Below are 20,870 nucleotides of genomic sequence, written 5' to 3'. Positions count from 1 at the left end.
ATAAATCAAGCCCCGACTAAGAAGAAAGGGACACTCCACAAAGCAAGCGAGGAGTCACTGTGAAGGCTTCAGAGTACACAGGCATGGGATGAATAAGGCTATTTCAGGCACCGTTCAGGGTTATATTCCGACCTCTCCAACCTATAGAAACATCTGTGCGGCTCCAGAACTTTGGGAAGTGAGAAAAACCTCCTTCTGCAGCCTCCCGCTTTCCTATTGCTCACACTCGACCTCAGTGCTTCTCAGGAACACCTTCCCTTCTTCGATCGCTCTCCCCGCTCCGTTAAGAGTGAAACCTGCGCTCTCGCCTCTGAGGCGGCGTCTGGAAGCACCTTAGCTCTTACTGTTATTCTGCTTTGGAATCGATCTTGCTTCCCACTTTCCTTTCCCACTTGGCCCCTCTTTCCTTCCATTTGTTTTCTGATCCATTCTATGCTCATTTCTTTCCTCCACCGTGACTCATTCCAAACCTCACAAACGCCTGTCTTGTTTCCTCCTTTGCCTCCACTCCCTTCCATCTCTTGTCTCTTCATTACTATTCAGTCCTCACTGGCCTCTTCCCTGCCCCCGCCTCTCCATCGCCCACTTCTCCTCCGCTCTCTCCCCATCCATGATCTCCCACTTTACTCCTTCCAAGTCCTCACTGGCCTCTTCCCTGCCCCCGCCTCTCCATCGCCCACTTCTCCTCCGCCCTCCCCCCATCCATGATCTCCCCCTTTACTCCTTCCAAGTCCTCACTGGCCTCTTCCCTGCCCCCGCCTCTCCAACGCCCACTTCTCCTCCGCCCTCCCCCCATCCATGATCTCCCCCTTTGCTCCTTCCAAGTCCTCACTGGCCTCTTCCCTGCCCCCGCCTCTCCATCGCCCACTTCTCCTCCGCCCTCCCCCCATCCATGATCTCCCCCTTTGCTCCTTCCAAGTCCTCACTGGCCTCTTCCCTGCCCCCGCCTCTCCATCGCCCACTTCTCCTCCGCCCTCCCCCCATCCATGATCTCCCCCTTTGCTCCTTCCGAGTCCTCACTGGCCTCTTCCCTGCCCCCGCCTCTCCATCGCCCACTTCTCCTCCGCCCTCCCCCCATCCATGATCTCCCCCTTTGCTCCTTCCGAGTCCTCACTGGCCTCTTCCCTGCCCCCGCCTCTCCATCGCCCACTTCTCCTCCGCCCTCCCCCCATCCATGATCTCCCCCTTTGCTCCTTCCGAGTCCTCACTGGCCTCTTCCCTGCCCCCGCCTCTCCATCGCCCACTTCTCCTCCGCCCTCCCCCCATCCATGATCTCCCCCTTTGCTCCTTCCAAGTCCTCACTGGCCTCTTCCCTGCCCCCGCCTCTCCATCGCCCACTTCTCCTCCGCCCTCCCCCCATCCATGATCTCCCCTTTACTCCTTCCAAGTCCTCACTGGCCTCTTCCCTGCCCCCGCCTCTCCATCGCCCACTTCTCCTCCGCCCTCCCCCCATCCATGATCTCCCCCTTTACTCCTTCCAAGTCCTCACTGGCCTCTTCCCTGCCCCCGCCTCTCCATCGCCCACTTCTCCTCCGCCCTCCCCCCATCCATGATCTCCCCCTTTGCTCCTTCCAAGTCATCACTGGCCTCTTCCCTGCCCCCGCCTCTCCATCGCCCACTTCTCCTCCGCCCTCCCCCCATCCATGATCTCCCCCTTTGCTCCTTCCAAGTCATCACTGGCCTCTTCCCTGCCCCCGCCTCTCCATCGCCCACTTCTCCTCCGCCCTCCCCCCATCCATGATCTCCCCCTTTGCTCCTTCCAAGTCCTCACTGGCCTCTTCCCTGCCCCCGCCTCTCCATCGCCCACTTCTCCTCCGCCCTCCCCCCATCCATGATCTCCCCCTTTGCTCCTTCCAAGTCCTCACTGGCCTCTTCCCTGCCCCCGCCTCTCCATCGCCCACTTCTCCTCCGCCCTCCCCCCATCCATGATCTCCCCTTTACTCCTTCCAAGTCCTCACTGGCCTCTTCCCTGCCCCCGCCTCTCCATCGCCCACTTCTCCTCCGCCCTCCCCCCATCCATGATCTCCCCCTTTACTCCTTCCAAGTCCTCACTGGCCTCTTCCCTGCCCCCGCCTCTCCATCGCCCACTTCTCCTCCGCCCTCCCCCCATCCATGATCTCCCCCTTTACTCCTTCCAAGTCCTCACTGGCCTCTTCCCTGCCCCCGCCTCTCCATCGCCCACTTCTCCTCCGCCCTCCCCCCATCCATGATCTCCCCCTTTACTCCTTCCAAGTCCTCACTGGCCTCTTCCCTGCCCCGCCTCTCCATCGCCCACTTCTCCTGCGCTCTCTCCCCATCCATGATCTCCCCCTTTACTCCTTCCAAGTCCTCACTGGCCTCTTCCCTGCCCCCGCCTCTCCATCGCCCACTTCTCCTCCGCTCTCTCCCCATCCATGATCTCCTACTTTACTCCTTCCAAGTCCGCACTGGCCTCTTCCCTCGCCCCTGGTCTCACTACTCGTTCTGCTGTAACTATGACTAGTTCTACGACTGTTGCATGAACCATCCATTCTGCCTTGTTGTGCTACCAGTCTGGCCTTTGCGTCACTGCTGTTCCTTCTAACGAACTTGCGTACCTTTTGGTCCTCAGCACTATATAAAACTGCTAAATAAATAAATTAAATAAATATTATTAAATTATTAGATAACTGGTTGCAAGTCACACTAAAAGAAGAGCCAGGAATGGAACTCCAGGGAAAGGAGCCTTGTGGTCTTTGGAGGAAAGGGCATTTCACATCAACTATCTGGAGCTCCGCATGGACCTGTCGAGCAGTTAATAATGCCAATTTATAACTTAGTTTATTTAAGAATATTCAATGTGTTATAATATTAGATTCAGAGCCGCATAGAAGAGAAGTACTGGGGAATGACTTGAGCTTTATACTGCAAGGTACAGTGTTCTAAATAATATCACATTTGTATTATCATTAAATGGGAGCAGAATTAAAGGAATTACGCATGCCATATGAGCCCCCAGAATCTTTAAATCACCTTTTCAGTCACCATCAGCTAGGGGGAAAAAAACACATTATCCATAATCAGAAATCCGTTCCCAAGGGTATTCCTCAACAATATACACCAGTTTTTTACGTTCTTCTCACGGGGCCCGAGCCACAACCAGAGGAGGAGGTTTTGGTTATTTTCGGGTCAGTATAATGAAGCATTCTCTGTATATAGACACAATTTAGCTACCACATTCTGCACATATTCTCCAATGGATTCTCAGAGTCTTTCTCCACCTATAAAGACCAGTCCTGAAAGAAATCTTACACCACACCGCACCGCTAAGAACGGTTTCTGCAACCACAACAAGCCACCGTCTCAGGCAGGATCTGCACCTAAAGTCAGGAATCTACGTCTGTGTCCACCTCACCAGGAACCACACCCCTCACGAGGCAACGTGGACCTCAAGAGCCACCACCTACGTCACGAGGCACCATACCCCTCACAAGGCACCACACTCCTCCCGAAGCACCACCCACCTCATGAGGCACCACCCACCTCACGAGGCACCACCCACCTCACAAGCCACCATGCACCACAGAGATGTCAGAATAAGATATGACCTCATGACTTTTATACCCTTGCTCCTAATCTCCCCCCACACACATTGTGTGGCAAAATGGGGCTTAGTTGAGGGTTCCGAAAACCATCAGAAATCTATGCTGTAGATGAATTTCTAACATACGCTCATGTAACACCTATGGATCCTCTGGGCAACATGAACCTCACTGCTATCAGGGGTCTCCCTTCCCTCCAAATCACTGGGTTGTCTATGTAGCTTCTCCTCTCTAGGCTCATCACAGCTTCTCCTCTGACAGTCCAGTGAGAAGCAGGCAAGGGGGCTGCCTCCCTACTGCCCTCATCATCACAGTTCCTTGTGACTCCTTCTCACTGGCCACACCCTTAGCGCTCTCCTCTAATTTAAATGATCAAACCCTCTGGCTATGTCATTAGCTAGTACCTTTGCCATTAGCATCTCAGTGAACAGGAGCGCCCCTTCGCTACCAAAATGAGCAGTTATTCTACCTCATCACTGGAGTATCTCATCCATATCTATCATAGCAGCCTCGGCGCCACACATCACACTAGACAGTCCCTGCGCCAACTGCCCTCCTAGGGGACTCTCAATCTCACTGGATAGCCCTTCTGCCCTCCTTCAAGCTTGACTCTCATCTGCCCTCCATCTCGCCGGAAACCACTCTACCCTCCTTGTCGCTGGACACACCTCTGCCCTCCATCTCGCCAGATGACCCTCTGCCCTCCATCTCAAATTGGCTCACCCTTTGCTCTCCGGCTTCTTCCGCCACCACTATCTCACTGGCTAAACGCTGTTGTCCATGTTTCACCCCCTCTGCCCCTCACCTCACTGGACAGCTTCTCCCCCATCCCATCACTCTGCGGCCCATGCTTACAGACCGCCTTCTGTCTTATCTAGCTTGCTGGAACCTCTGATCTGCATCTCGTTGAAGAGCCATTTTGCCACCTGACTCCCCACTGAACAGACTCCATGAAGTCTCTCCTTTTTCCTGCATATCTGTTGCCTTCTACCACTTCCTTCCAGTGCACTCTTTCCCACCTAGTGTTGTCTCAAGCCCCTTGTGGAGGTGCATGATCTGGCCCTCAATCTCATTCTCTGCCTCTCGTAGACAGTCATGAGAGGCCGCACACAATATCTGACCCCACACCGTCATCCTTCTGAAGAGCCTGCTTGTTGGACTATTACTGCATTGCTTTGGAAGCAGTGTTTGCTGTTAAACGTATGATTTTAGCCTCCATAATTTCAGTTTGTCTGTATTGCCTGGTAAATTATTAGGAACATGACCCTATTCTGTCAAAATCAAGACACTTGCAAGTGCTTTCTATAGTGCATGTAAAAAGTAAACTGAGTGTCCAATATAAAGCTCCTCCTTTGCAGGAGTGACCAGCAAAGGTTAAGGCAATGTTGATTCCAGGGCCCCAAGTCTTATCTAAACATCTCCCGGGCCTCTGCTCATTCACTGAAGCCCAACTATGGACTGCTGACCAGCAAAGCGCTCCATGCAACCGCTGCACACATAGGTCCCCTCTCCACTGTCATGCAGAGAGTGGAGGCCAAAGGGTTGCTTACACTGAGTACAAGTATATAGTGGCTCTTCTGCGTGCATTCGTTTGTGTGCAGAAAGAGCTTTCTGGTCTTGGAAGCTTCTATCACAGTTCATGCATGGCCACAACCTGTCCCTCGTGTGCTTCCTCTGGTGAGCAATCAGACTTCTCCGCTCTTTAAAGCCTTTGTCACACTCCACACATTTGTAAGGGGTCTCGCCTGTGTGGATTCGCATGTGTTTCTGCAGGCGTGAATTGTCATAGAAGTTTTTCTCACATTTTGTACATTGATACGGTCTCTCCCCAGTATGAGTTCTGTGATGTATAACTAGGGATATTTTGTAACTGAAGCTTTTCTCACACACCGCACATTTATATGGCCGGTCCCCAGAGTGTGACTTCTGATGCGTGAGGAGGGCCCTCTTCTGAGTGAAGTTTTTCTCACATCCTAGGCACTGATAGGGTCTCTCCCCACTGTGTCTCATCTGGTGTCTGAGAAGGTCTCTCTTCTGAGTGAAGCTCTTTACGCAGTCAGTACACGAGTGTGGTCTGTCTCCTCCATGCCTTTTCCTGTGTGTCACAAGAGATTGTAGGTCCCTAAAGTTTTTCCCACATTCGGGGCACTTGTATGGTCGATCTGCCATGTGAGTCCTCTGATGGGCAGTGAGACTTCTGCGCTCTTTAAAGCCCTTTCCACATTCTGTACATCTGTAGGGGGTCTCTCCTGTGTGGATTCTCATATGTTTCTGAAGGCGCGAGTTGTCATAAAAGTTTTTCTCGCACTCCGTACACTGGTAAGGTCTCTCTCCTGTGTGGGTACGGTGATGGATAACGAGGGATATTTTATAACTAAAGCTCTTCTCGCACTGTGTACAGTGGTAGATCCTTTCACGGTGGGTACGCTGGTGCCGGACGAGGTCTCGCTTATGTGGGAACTCTTTCTCACATTCCGCACAGACATACGGCTGCTCTGCTGCGTGGCTTTTCTGGTGCAGAACGAGAGCTGCGTTGTGGCCAAAGCTTTTGTCGCATTCGGTGCATTGGAAGGATTTTGTTTTTTTGTGTCTCCGTTGATGTCTAATGAGGTCTCTCTGTTGGATGAAGCTCTGGCTACACTGGGCGCATGGATAAGGCCCGTCTGCGGTGTGTGTGCGTTGGTGACGGAGGAGGGTTGAGCCCTGACGAAAGGTTTTCTCACACTCTGTGCACTTGTATGGCTTCTCATCAGTCTGCGCTATTCCTTGCTCATTCACTGGCTGCAAGTGGACGACACTGTTCTCCATGCACTCGTACGGCCAGCCTCGGACACGCATCCGCTGGTGCTGGGCAATGTCCTGCGTTTGGCTTTTCCCACCTCCCACGCGTTGATAGGGTCTGTGATGGGGGTCTAGGGAAGAGCTTTTAAAGAATGCAGATGGACACATGTAGGGTGCTATGTCTGCACCTGTTAAGGAGTGACGCGGGGTGCACTCTCCTCCGCTGCTCCCATTCTGCCGTGTTTCGATGTGAAGAGGCGCAGCTCTGGATGCTGTGACCGTATACTCCTGGGTGTCCCTGTATCCCTGGGAATGGTCCTTGGCACCTGCTCTTGGACAGCCATCCTCTGTTCAATTGGAAGACACAAAAACATATTTTCATTAAAATTACAGTAATAAACGTTTTGTAAAGCAGTACATGATACCGGCTTTTGACTGTTGTAGCCAGTGTCGTCATTACGCAACAGAATGGTAGTCAGTGGCAGGGTGAAGGCTGACATGACTTGGCAATATTCAATCTGTAACCTGTGGATACCATCGGGTGTCAGCTACAAGTGCTACAAGTGCTCATATCCAGTTTGATGTGTCTTCACTCTGCTAGGGCTGGGATCCCAGAGCTGGTAGTCACCTGACAGATGCATATTCAAGTCAAACCACGCTGCCCGATTATCGGCGAGAGAACCTTTGAAATCTGACCCAGTAAGATGAATCCTATGTTAAAAGTCAACGTCTCTGATATTTTAGGGATTCACAAAGGATCCGAAAAATACTCTAGGTAATCTACCACAGTCATCTGTTTCCTAAACTTTACTCCAGTAGACTTTCCAGCACATGAAATATTCTGCAGGCAAAAATGTACACTTGTCCTTGTTGAGAAACAGAGTCTGCAGCCACACTGAAAGGCATCTTATTCCTCCCTTTGAGGGGATTAAATGTGGGTTTTGAGATGCTAGAGCTCCACCAACAAGAGGTTTGTGAATATGCACAACCCCGTTACTTGTGGCGCTCACCCCTTTAAGCCCTGCATGAAAAGACTAATGCAAGATATAGATAAGAGTACTTTACAAATGTAAAGCACTTTCTAATCTTCAAGCTGGAAACACAATTACGATTTTAAGTGAGCAAAAGAGATTTTTCACCTATTATTCCTCAACATTGGATATAGGTTTACTAATCCTGAGGCTGGCTAGTTTTGAGAACCATTTCCTCAACTCTGGATTGAATATCAGCAATCTTGGTGAGGAGCCGCCTGTCGCTGGGACACATTCTGCACACACTGGGCTCACTGCAGCAAGGAGCTGGTGTTCAGTACAAAGCACCACTGATCTGGCCGCATCTTAAACAGAGTTTGTGTAAAGGGAGCTGCACAGAATCTAGGCTTCTGCTAGGATATGTACAAGTCTTTCAGATGATTAATACTACTGGATGTGTAAAAATATATTTAAAATACAGAGTCAGGCTGTTTTTTTCTCACCCTTCGTTATCATTACCCTCTCTTCTTCACCAAAAACCTTCTACCTCCTAGAAGCCTCTTTCTGAGAAAAGTTACAGTTTTTTTCACTTAGTTTGAGACACTGAGACAGGGCTTTCTTTCCTTCTATCTAAGTGTGTTGGACATTGCCTTCAACTAAAAAAAAAAGTGTTAACATTTTATGTGGGGTATTTGCGAGTGGAGCCTCTAAACATCTGCTTAAGATTCTCTGCCTGTGGAATACCTGGAGTAAACTTTTTTTGCAAAGGTAGATAGCGTGTTCCAGTCAATATATCATGATCCAATAATCGCGGAATCCCACTGTCGGCAATCACTATCTGCCCAGTGGGGAATCCAAGGCTCGTGTGCTGAGGTTTTTTTTCTGTTATTCTCTCTCTCAAATGAAATCCAGAGACCGTCCATTACCTGCACCTCGGTTTCCTAAACGCCGTCTTTCGCACAAGTATTCCTACAGCATCCTCAACAACTTTTGTGGTCTGAACGGGAAACATTTACCTGTAGCCATAAGAACCCCCATGAGCTTTTGTACTTTATGGACTCATGTTCTGCATTCTCCTGACATGTAGTGTTGGGTTTAGGACTTTACGACCCATTTCTTTCAAAGACCTTTGCTGTCGTTTTGAGGCTTGTGTCGAACAAATCCATGTCACTGATTTCCTGAAACCCACGATGGACAACGACTCATAGTAGAAACACTTGTTTCCGATCATAATATATACAACTTAACTCCAGAACGAAATGATGAATGTAGGAGGCTGGCCTGGCTTGTGGTGGGTACCAAGGGGTACTTACACTCTGTGCCGGGTCCAGTTGTCCCTTATTAGTGTAGAAGAGGTGTTTCTAGCAGCTTAGGCTGATAGAACGTAGCTATGGCAAAGCAGCTTAGGCTGAACTAGGAGACATGTAAAGCTCCTACTATACCACTGGTGTCATATGCACAATATCATAAGAAAACACAATACACAGTTACTAAAAATAAAGGTACTTTATTTTTATGACTGTAGGAGGCTGGACTGGCTTGTAGTGAGTAGAGCCAGGATGGCATAGAGGGGGCAATTCCATGATCATAGACATGTTACATGGCCATATTCGGAGTTACCATTGTGAAGCTACACATAGGTAGTGACCTATGTGTAGTGCACGCATGTAATGGTGTCTCCAGCACTCACAAAGTCGGGGAATTTGCCCTGAACAATGTGGGGGCACCTTGGCTAGTTCCAGGGTGCCCACACACTAAGTAACTTTGCACCTAACCCTTACCAGGTAAGGGATAGACATATAGCTGACTTATAAGTTACTTAAGTGCAGTGAAAATGGCTGTGAAATAATGTGGGCATTATTTCACTCAGGCTGCAGTGGCAGGCCTGTGTAAGAATTATCAGAGCTCCCTATGGGTGGCAAACGAAATGCTGCACCCCATAGGGATCTCCTGGAACCCCAATACCCTGGGTATCTAGGTACCATATACATGGGAATAATAAGGGTGTTCCAGTAAGCCAATGTGAATTGGTAAAATTGGTCACTAGCCTGTTAGTGACAATTTGTACAGAGAGAGCATAACCACTGAGGTTCTGGTTAGCAGAGCCTCAGTGAGACAGTTAGGCACCACACAGGGAACACATACATATAGGCCACAAACTTATGAGCACTGGGGTCCTGACTAGCAGGGTCCCAGTGACACATAACAAACATACTGAAAACATAGGGTTTTCACTATGAGCACTGGGCCCTGGCTAGCAGGATCCCAGTGAGACAGTGAAAACACCCTGACATACACTCACAAACAGGCCAAAAGTGGGGGTAACAAGGCTAGAAAGAGGCTACTTTCTCACACAACCCCCCCCCCCCCAAACGAAGGACAATAAGGCTAACCTTGGCCAGTTGAGACTTTATTGTCTGAGTGGTGATAAGTAGAGAGTAGCTCTGCAATAGACTGGTTACTCCCTTTATCATCCACTATATGGTTACTTCCCTGTGGGGATGTAAACCACCCTGTTTGAAGTTTTTTAGCTAAGCAACAATGTGAAGATGTATTTTCAGAGTTTCTATCAGTAAGTTTTAGTTTAGAGCAGTGGGAATTGTCCACTGAACCTATTTGTAGTGATGGAAATGCCAGACAGGGATGCTGTCTCAGAAAAGCAATAGCTGGGCAAAAACTTTTTCCATATGGCTGGAAGAGGGAACAGGGATGCTGTTTCTCTTGAGTTGGAGCAGGGCAGGGATGCTGTCCTATGAGCTCCACACTAGGGCAGGGATGCTGTCCTAAGTGTTGTGAGGCAGTGCAGGGTTTCTGCACTAAAGTTTCTCTGGGAGGGTTGGAGGGATGCTCCATGTTAACTAAAATGGTGCTATTTTTCTCACCAATGTTAGTTATCCCACAGAGAGGTACTTCTACCTCAGGGAGTCCAGCTTTGCCAGCTGATGATTCCCTTGGAACAGGTGCCACCCCAGGAGAAGTTTCTCCCACCACAGGAATGGTATCCTGAATGGTAGGGTGGTTAGGGGATACTGTGATACCCTTTTTACCTGTTGATGGAGAGGGATCTTGAGTTTTCAGGCCTTCTCTCCTTTGCTTTTTCATTTCACTAGAAATGAGAGGGGACAATTCCTCAGGGATGCCCAGCATGGCTGCATGGGCATAAAACTCTACATCAGCCCAACCTGAGGCCTCTAGGTCATTACCTAAGAGACAGTCTACAGGTAAGCTAGGTGATACCACCACCTGCTTAGGGCCAGTAACTCCACCCCAACTAAACTGAATTATAGCTAAGGGAAGAAACTTAGTGGAGTTATGGACATCAATAATCTTATACTGTTGTCCAATATTATGTTGTTCAGGATGCACTAGGTTTTCAGTCACCAAAGTGAAACTGGCACCTGTGTCCCTGTAGGCCAAGGCCTCAACACCATTTATTGAAACTGTCTGCCTGTACTTATCCATTGTAAGGGGACAAGCAGCCAGTGTGGCAAGGCCAATGCCACTAAGTGTGACAGAAACCGTCTTGGGACTGACTACCCCAGTTTCTATGATGGACCCATAAGTGAACCCAACTACACCCTTTGCTTGACTGTTGCCAGCAGTCCCACCACTAGTACCACTACTGCTAGGGGCACTAGAGCTTGATGTATTAGTGGTGGTAGGCTCAGGGGGTTTACCTGGACAGGACTTATCCCCTGGCCTATGGCCTCTGTTTTTACACACAAAGCACCAAGGCTTTTTAATGTGTGTGGGTTGAGAAGAAGAGGAAGAATTTGTTTTATCCCCACCCTCTGAAGAGTGTTTAAGATTTGAAGAAGGATCTTTGGTTTTACACTTATCCCCATGCTTATCTTGAGATTTTTCACCATTTTTCTTCTTGCCATCCTTGTCACCCCCTGTATGAACTTTTCTGTTCACCCTTGTTCTGACCCATTTGTCTGCCTTCTTTCCCAATTCTTGGGGAGAGGTCAGATCTGAGTCCACTAGATACTGGTGCAACAAATCAGACACACAATTATTAAGTATATGCTCTCTCAGGATTATGTTATATAGGCTTTCATAGTCAGTCACTTTACTGCCATGTAACCACCCCTCCAAGGCCTTCAGTGAAGGGTCAACAAAATCAACCCAGTCTTGTGAAGACTCCTTTTTGGTCTCTCTGAACTTCATCCTGTATTGTTCAGTGGTTAAGCCATAACCATCAAGGAGTGCATTCTTAAGAATAGTGAAATTGTTGGCATCCCTTTCATTCACAGTAAGGAGTCTATCCCTACCCTTTCCACTATATGATAGCCATAGGATAGAAGCCCACTGCCTTTGAGGGACATCCTGTACAACACAGGCCCTCTCAAGTGAAGCAAACCACTTGTTAATGTCACCCCCCTCCTTATAAGGGGGAACTATCTTAAGCAGATTCCTGGAATCATGCTCTTTTACAGGATGACTATGGGGAATACTGCTGCTGCCACCATGGGTTTCTAAACCCAATTTCTTTCTCTTTCTATCTCTAGAGACTGCCTATCTAAATCCAGCTGTTGCTTCTTGAGCTTCAGCCTGGATTCCTCCACTCTTAATCTATTGATCTCCCTTTCTAACACTCTGTCATCAGGGTGGGTGGGAGGGACATGTCTTGAAACAGAAGTATGGTGAGAATGGACAGAAGGAGACCTATCCCTTACAGAAGGCACCCTAACAGCTTGGCTAACAGTGTAATGTGTGAGCACACCATCTGTATGATGTGACCCAGCATCTGTACCAACTATGCTAGACTGTCTAGTAATGGGCAGGCTAGGAAGTTTCCTTCCTGAATCTATCTCTAGGGGAGTCCCTGGATCAGATTGGGGACCATTAGCTACTTTTTCAACAGATGGGGCCCTTCTGGCCTTATCTTGTTCTCTAAGCATATTAAGCAACAATTCCAAAGAAGGATTCTTCCCTACACTCAAACCTCTTTCTATGCAGAGACTCCTTGCTCCTTTCCAGCTAAGGTGATCATATGCAATTTTGGACAGGTCAACAGTTTGGCCTGTGCCAGACATTTTTAGAAAGAGTTAAGTGATAGAAAAAAGTGAAGAAAAAGTTTTTCAGAACTTTTGGAAATACAGAAAAAAACTTTTAGAACTTTAAGAAAGTTTAGATGTACTTTTCAGCACTTAGGAAAGAGTGAAAAGAGGAAATGCAAAACTTTTTGATTATGTGTATACACACTGAACTTGTTTTGTATATTTTTCTCTTATGAAAAGTACAATGTCAAGAGTGGTAAGTAGTCTCAAAGCACTTATCCCACCACTGCACAACCAATGTAGGAGGCTGGACTGGCTTGTAGTGAGTACCAAGGGGTACTTACACCTTGCACCAGGCCCAGTTATCCCTTATTAGTGTATAGGGTGTCTAGCAGCTTAGGCTGATAGATAATGGTAGCTTAGCAGAGCAGCTTAGGCTGAACTAGGAGACATGTGAAGCCACTACAGTACCACTAGTGTCACTTGCACAATATCATAAGAAAACACAATACACAGTTATACTAAAAATAAAGGTACTTTATTTTTATGACAATATGCCAAAGTATCTTAGAGTGTACCCTCAGTGAGAGGATAGGAAATATACACAAGATATATATACACAATAGCAAAAATATGCAGTATAGTCTTAGAAAACAGTGCAAACAATGTATAGTTACAATAGGATGCAATGGAAGCACATAGGGATAGGGGCAACACAAACCATATACTCCAAAAATGGAATGGGAACCAGAAATGGACCCCAAACCTATGTGACCTTGTATAGGGTCGCTGGGACTATTAGAAAATAGTAAGGGTTAGAAAAATACCCCACCCCAAGACCCTGAAAAGTGAGTGCAAAGTGCACTAAAGTTCCCCCAAGGACATAGAAGTTGTGATAGAGGAATTCTGCAGGAAAGACACAAACCAGCAATGCAACAACGATGGATTTCCAGTCGAGGGTACCTGTGGAACAAGGGGACCAAGTCCAAAAGTCACAAGCAAGTCGGAGATGGGCAGATGCCCAGGAAATGCCAGCTGTGGGTGCAAAGAAGCTTCTACTGGACTGAAGAAGCTTAGGTTTCTGCAGGAACGACAAGGGCTAGAGACTTCCCCTTTGGAGGATGGATCCCCCACGCCGTGGAGAGTCGTGCAGAAGTGTTTTCCTGCCGAAAGGACGCCAACAAGCCTTGCTAGCTGCAAGTCGTGCGGTTAGCGTTTTTGGATGCTGCTGTGGCCCAGGATGGACCAAGATGTCGCCAATTGTGTCTGGGGACAGAGGGGACATCGAGCAAGACAAGGAGTCCTCTCAGGAGCAGGCAGCACCCGCAGAAGTGCCAGAACAGGCACTACGAAGAAGAGTGAAACGGTGCTCACCCGAAGTTGCACAAAGGAGTCCCACGTCGCCAGAGACCAACTTAGAAAGTCGTGCAATGCAGGTTAGAGTGCCGTGGACCCAGGCTTGGCTGTGCACAAAGGATTTCCGCCGGAAGTGCACAGAGGCCGGAGAAGTTGCAAAAGTCGCGGTTTCCAACAATGCAGTCTGGCGGGGGGAGGCAAGGACTTACCTCCACCAAACTTGGACTGAAGAGTCACTGGACCGTGGGGGTCACTTGGACAGTCTTGCTGGATTCGAGGGACCTCGCTCGTCGTGCTGAGAGGAGACCCAAGAGACCGGTGATGCAGCTTTTTGGTGCCTGCGGTTGCAGGGGGAAGATTCCGTCGACCCACGGGAGATTTCTTCGCAGCTTCTGATGCAGACTACCCCCACAGGATGCACCACCAGGAAAACAGTCGAGAAGGCGGCAGGATCAGCGTTACAAGGTCGCAGTAGTCGTCTTTGCTACTTTGTTGCAGTTTTGCAGGCTTCCAGCGCGGTCAGCAGTCGATTCCTTGGCAGAAGGTGAAGAGAGAGATGCAGAGGAACTCTGATGAGCTCTTGCATTCGTTATCTAAGGAATCCCCAAAGACAGAGACCCTAAATAGCTAGAAAAGAGGGTTTGGCTACTTAGGAGAGAGGATAGGCTAGCAACACCTGAAGGAGCCTATCAGAAGGAGTCTCTGACGTCACCTGCTGGCCTGTCCACTCAGAGCAGTCCAGTGTGCCAGCAGCACCTCTGTTTCCAAGATGGCAGAGGTCTGGAGCACACTGGAGGAGCTCTGGGCACCTCCCAGGGGAGGTGCAGGTCAGGGGAGTGGTCACTCTCCTTTCCTTTGTCCAGTTTCGCGCCTAAGCAGGGCTGAGGGGTCCCTGAACCGGTGCAGACTGGCTTATGCAGAATTGGGCACATCTGTGCCCAAGAAAGCATTTCCAGAGGCTGGGGGAGGCTCCTCCTCCCCTGCCTTCACACCATTTTCCAAAGGGAGAGGATGTAACACCCACTCTCTGAGGAAGTCCTTTGTTCTGCCATCCTGGGCCAGGCCTGGCTGGACCCCAGGAGGGCAGAAATCTGTCTCAGGGGTTGGCAGCAGCAGCAGCTGCAGTGAAACCCCTGAAAAGGTAGTTTGGCAGTACCAGGGTCTGTGCTACAGACCACTGGGATCATGGGATTGTGCTAACTATGCCAGGATGGCATAGAGGGGGCAATTCCATGATCATAGACATGTTACATGGCCATATTCGGAGTTACCATTGTGAAGCTACACATAGGTAGTGACCTATGCGTAGTGCACGCATGTAATGGTGTCTCCAGCACTCACAAAGTCGGGGAATTTGCCCTGAACAATGTGGGGGCACCTTGGCTAGTGCCAGGGTGCCCACACACTAATTAACTTTGCACCTAACCCTTACCAGGTAAGGGATAGACATATAGGTGACTTATAAGTTACTTAAGTGCAGTGAAAATGGCTGTGAAATAATGTGGGCATTATTTCACTCAGGCTGCAGTGGCAGGCCTGTGTAAGAATTGTCAGAGCTCCATATGGGTGGCAAAAGAAATGCTGCAGCCCACAGGGATCTGCTGGAACCCCAATACCCTGGGTACCTCAGTACCATATACTAGGGAATTATAAGGGTGTACCAGTATGCCAATGTGAATTGGTGAAATTGGTCACTAGCCTGTTAGTGACAATTTGGAAAGCAGAGAGAGCATAACCACTGAGGTTCTGGTTAGCAAAGCCTCAGTGAGACAGTTAGGCACCACACAGGGAACACATACATATAGGCCACAAACTTATGAGCACTGGGGTCCTGACTAGCAGGGTCCCAGTGACACATAACAAACATACTGAAAACATAGGGTTTTCACTATGAGCACTGGGCCCTGGCTAGCAGGATCCCAGTGAGACAGTGAAAACACCCTGACATACACTCACAAACAGGCCAAAAGTGGGGGTAACAAGGCTAGAAAGAGGGTACTTTCTCACAATGACAATATGCCAAAAGTATCTCAGTGAGTACCCTCAGTATGAGGATGCGAAATATACACAAGATATATGTACACAATACCAAAATATGCAGTAATAGCAATAGAAAACAGTGCAAACAATGTATAGTCACAATAGAATGCAAAGGGGGCACTTAGGGATAGGGGCAACACAAACCATATACTCTAGAAGTGGAATGTGAACCAGGAATGGACCCCAAACCTATGTGACCTTGTAGAGGGTCGCTGGGACTGTAAGAAAACAGTGAGGGTTAGAAAAATAGCCCACCCCAAGACCCTGAAAAGTGGGTGCAAAGTGCACCTAAGTTCCCCAAAGAGCACAGAAGTCGTGATAGGGGAATTGTGCAGGAAAGACCAACACCAGCAATGCAACAACGATGGATTTCCAGACAAGAGTACCTGTAAGACAAGGGGACCAAGTCCAATAGTCGCGACAGTGTCGAGAGTGGGCAGGAGCCCAGGAAATGCCAGCTGACGGTGCAAGGAAGCTGCCACCTGTTGGAAGAAGCTTGGAGTTCTGCAAGAAAGAAAAGGAATTTGAACTTCTCCTTTGGAAGACAGCTGTCCGACGTCGCGATGAAGCTTGCAGAGGTGTTCCCACGCAGAAAGACCGCAAACAAGCCTGCTAGCTGCAAGGGTCGCGGTAGAGGTTTTTGGGTGCTCCTGTGGCCCAGGAGAGACCAGGATGTCGCCACTTGGAGGACGAGACAGAGGGGGCGCCCAGCAACTCAGGGTGCCCTCACAGAAGCAGGCATCACCCGCAGAAGTACCCCAACAGGTACTTAGAAGCAAAGTGAACCGGAGTCCACGCGAAGTCACAAAAGGGAGTCCCACGACGCCGGAGGACAACTCAGAAGGTTGTGCACTGCAGGAAGGCGTGGCGGGGACCCAGGCTTGGCTGTGCACGAAGGAAATCCTGGAAGAGTGCACAGGAGCCGGAGCAGCTGCAAATCACGCAGTACCCAGCAATGCAGTCTAGCGTGGGGAGGCAAGGACTTACCTCCACCAAACTTGGACTGAAGAGTCACTGGACAGTGGGAGTCACTTGGACAGAGTTGCTGAGTTCCAGGGACCACGCTCGTCAAGATGAGAGGGGACCCAGCCGACCAGTGTTGCAGTCTTTTGGTACCTGCGTTAGCAGGGGGAAGAATCCGTCCACCCTAGGGAGATTTCTTCAGAGCTTCTGGTGCAGGGTGAAGGCAGGCTACCCCCAGAGCATGCACCACCGAGAAAGCCGGCAGGATGAGGCGCTACAATGTTGCTGGTAGTCGTCTTGCTACTTTGTTGCGGTTTTGCAGGCGTCCTGGGCAGTCAACGGTCGATCCTTTGGTAGAAGGTGAAGAGGGAGATGCAGAGGAACTCTGGTGAGCTCTTGCATTCGTTATCTGATGAATTCCCCAACGCAGAGACCCTAAATAGCCAGAAAAGGAGGTTTGGCTACCAGGTTAGGAGGATTGGCTACCAAGAGAGGTAAGGGCCTATCACAAGGAGCCTCTGACGTTACCTGCTGGCACTGGCCACTCAGAGCAGTCCAGTGTGCCCCCAACACCTCTGTTTCAAAGATGGCAGAGGTCTGGGACACACTGGAGGAGCTCTGGGCACCTCCCCTGGGAGGTGCAGGTCAGGAGAGTGGTCACTCCCCTTTCCTTTGTCCAGTTTCGCGCCAGAGCAGGGCTGGGGGATCCCTGAACCGGTGTAGACTGGCTTATGCAGAGATGGGCAGCATCTGTGCCCATCATAGCATTTCCAGAGGCTGGGGGAGGCTACTCCTCCCTAGCCTTTACACCTATTTCCAAAGGGAGAGGGTAACACCCTCTCTCAGAGGAAATCCTTTGTTCTGCTTTCCTGGGCCAGGGCTGCCTGGACCCCAGGAGGGCAGAAACCTGTCTGAGGGGTTGGCAGCAGTTGCAGTGGAGACCCCGGAAAGGCAGTTTGGCAGTACCTGGGTACTGTGCTAGAGACCCGGGGTATCATGGAATTGTCCCCCCCAACACCAGAATGGTATTGGGGTGACAATTCCATGATCTTAGACATGTTACATGGCCATGTTCGGAGTTTCCATTGTGACCTATGTGTAGTGCACGCGTGTAATGGTGTCTCCGCACTCACAAAGTCCGGGTAATTTGCCCTGAACAATGTGGGGGCACCTTGGCTAGTGTCAGGGTGCCCACACACTAAGTAATCTTGCACCCAACCTTCACCAGGTGAAGGTTAGACATATAGGTGACTTATAAGTTACTTAAGTGCAGTGGTAAATGGATGTGAAATAACGTGGACGTTATTTCACGCAGGATGCAGTGGCAGGCCTGTGTAAGAATTGTCTGAGCTCCCTATGGGTGGCAAAAGAAATGCTGCAGCCCATAGGGATCTGCTGGAACCCCAATACCCTGGGTACCTCAGTACCATATACTAGGGAATTATATGGGTGTACCAGTATGCCAATGTGAATTGGTGAAATTGGTCACTAGCCTGTTAGTGACAATTTGGAAAGCAGAGAGAGCATAACCACTGAGGTTCTGGTTAGCAGAGCCTCAGTGAGACAGTTAGTCACTACACAGGTAACACATACAGGGCACACTTATGAGCGCTGGGGCCCTGGCTGGCAGGGTCCCAGTGACACATACACTAAAACAACATATATACAGTGAAATATGGGGGTAACATGCCAGGCAAGATGGTACTTTCCTACAATGAATAACAATATTAATTATCAATACGTATTGATAAAGTGAGACACCCAGGGATAATTCTAATGCCCCTCTTGCCACAGACCTACTGGAGCTGCTTAATACCCACCATCTGGAACAGCTGTCACAGCATCCAACTCAGAAGAAAGAAGAATACTGGTGTCGCAGAAGACATAATTTTAGTTGTAAAGAATCAGTCGTGTTGGATTATTCTGTCCATCCTATGATCCCAAACAAACCATATTTGATTTAACTGCACAAATATAAGCTAACTCTATCCTCCAAAGATCTTTGTACCCTATGCAATATCTCCACAATGAAAATGGTAACAACAAAGCTGGTGCTGTTACTGTCCTATCAAATGATGAAAACACCTTTTCAAGTTACAATACTCCACTAAACACAGACTATGTAGCACCCATCAAAATAAGGAAATCACTCAGAGAAAGAAATCTGTGGTTTATGGATAATCCTTTCAACCAAAACATGAGGAAATAGGACAATTTAAAGAAGACGGAGCACAAAAAGAACATCTAGCAGTCCATCAGAGCTAAAAACACCGAGGACATATCATAAAAGAAACACCATAAAACTAAAATCTTCATATCTAGAGAATAAAATCAACAGTGCTCTCACTAAACCGAAGGAATTGGTCAACATTTACAAACTGAACACAATCTCTCATGAAATGTCCCCCTCCTACGATTCTATGCACTGTTTCACCATCATCAGAATGCCAGAAAAGGAATTAATAAATAAACATTAATGTCACCAGACAATCAACTGACAAGGATTTCATCTGCCATCTGGAGAGACTATGAACCAACCTCTGTAGGTAATTTGTCTCCAGTTGTCAAAAATGTAAAACTAACATCTTATTTTGAAGCTCTCTGGTGAAGCAAACTAATCAAAACCAACTTTCTTATACATCTCACTTTGAAATGGATTCCTCACAGACTCTGAAAACCCTCCTACGTACTACCACGCTCTCCAACTTCAGACCGGCGACCACCCCTGGCTGGGTAAAGCGACAGAAAAAGGCATTACTAACGAACTGCACGTTTTTTCTAGAAAGTGATAACCTACTTGCTTCCTACAAAGCGGGATTCCACAAGGGTCACACTGAGGGAAACCGGCATATTTACAACACCTGATGATGCTACGTGCATCGCTGACAAGGATAACGGATGCCCACAGCTTCTCCGAGATTTGTTAGTGCCCTTCGATACCGCAGACCACCACAAATTTATCTGAACACTTCATCAGCACTTTAGCTCTTTGTTTGTTCTAATCTTACCTCTCTAACCGAACTGAGACTTAGCAACTTTATCTCAGAGACTGCTTGTGTATTTTGTGGGTCTCTCAATCTTCCACCTCAGGATGTTGCTCAAAAGACCTGGCATTATAATCCATCAATCTGCAAATGATTCTCAGTTATAGCTGAAAATATTGTCACTTCATGACATCAGAATGTCAAGTCCTGACTATCAAAACTTCAACAATTGAAGTCTCAAAATGTATTGAGAATGAATGATGAAAAAACTGAATGAATTCAGGGGCGTGCCAAGTGGCTACTGGACCTGTACTCAATCAGATGATCCACCTCACCAGCACTGGAGGTAAAACTGCTGGGTATCTGGCTGGAAAACCAGCTTACTGCGTCTTCTTGTGAGACATTTAGACTTTTTGCAGCTATAGCAACATTGCGCTCTTCAGCAAGTTAACACCTATGGAGTTCAGACTAGTTAATGCTTGTGAGATTTCTCACACAGATTACAGAAACTGAACTCTGACTCTAAGGCCAAAATCCAACCTTGAGCCCCTAAAAGTCATTCTTCACTTGGTAGATAGGCTGGTCACATCACTCCTGTGATAAGAGGCCTACATTAGCTTTCTTTGGAAGCAATGTTTGGGTAAAACTGCATGCATGTATTGTTATCAAAGCACTCCATGAAATCCAAGCAGAACACCTGCACAATTGAGTGAACATTTCTAGTAGTCAGAGAAATAGCCACTCTGCAACTGGAAACCAAAACATTTATACCATCGGTCTCCTAATCTTTCTTTTGCTAGTGATGCCCGAACACTTTCACGGACAGAAGGAATTAAGTATACTAAGCTCTTTCTCCCATTCCAGAAAACTAAAACAACATCTTTTTCAGCTCCATCTCAGTCACGTACAATACATTCCAGAGTCATAACTCTCTTCCCATTTTGCACATACCTTGTTTAGGTTTTGTCTGCACAGCGCTTGCGCCGTGCTTGCAAAATCTCTTGTAAAGAAATAAAAACCTTAAACAGGGCCCACCCATTAGTATCCATTGGATGGCTTCCATGGCGCTCTAGCTTCCTTGTTTTTCATTTGGCAGTGCTTCCTGCTTCCTCTTCTCCATTGTGTTTGTGCATTCCAAGAAGCATGGACCAAGTGCACCTTCCTATCAGCGGCCAGTGTCCTTTGGTCTGGCTGCGTGCTTCCTGATGTAGT

The 20,870-nt window shown here is 48.4% G+C and overlaps 1 protein-coding gene across 1 annotated transcript in view; it reads right to left on the bottom strand.

The window, feature by feature from the left end:
• Positions 1 to 2,780: 2,780 nt before the first annotated feature.
• The window catches only part of LOC138295307 (zinc finger protein 271-like), a 100,724-nt gene continuing 82,634 nt past the window's right edge, over positions 2,781 to 20,870 (bottom strand). The window contains exon 8 of the mRNA XM_069233521.1: positions 2,781 to 6,688. Within this exon, the coding sequence (XP_069089622.1) occupies positions 4,998 to 6,688 (1,691 nt within the window). The 3' untranslated portion in view covers positions 2,781 to 4,997. The remainder of the gene's footprint in view (positions 6,689 to 20,870) is intronic.

Source organism: Pleurodeles waltl, chromosome 5, assembly GCF_031143425.1.
Source record: "Pleurodeles waltl isolate 20211129_DDA chromosome 5, aPleWal1.hap1.20221129, whole genome shotgun sequence".
In the NCBI taxonomy this organism is placed as follows: domain Eukaryota; kingdom Metazoa; phylum Chordata; class Amphibia; order Caudata; family Salamandridae; genus Pleurodeles; species Pleurodeles waltl.
Note: the sequence above shows the minus strand (reverse complement) of the source record. Positions and strands in the feature narration are given on the sequence as shown.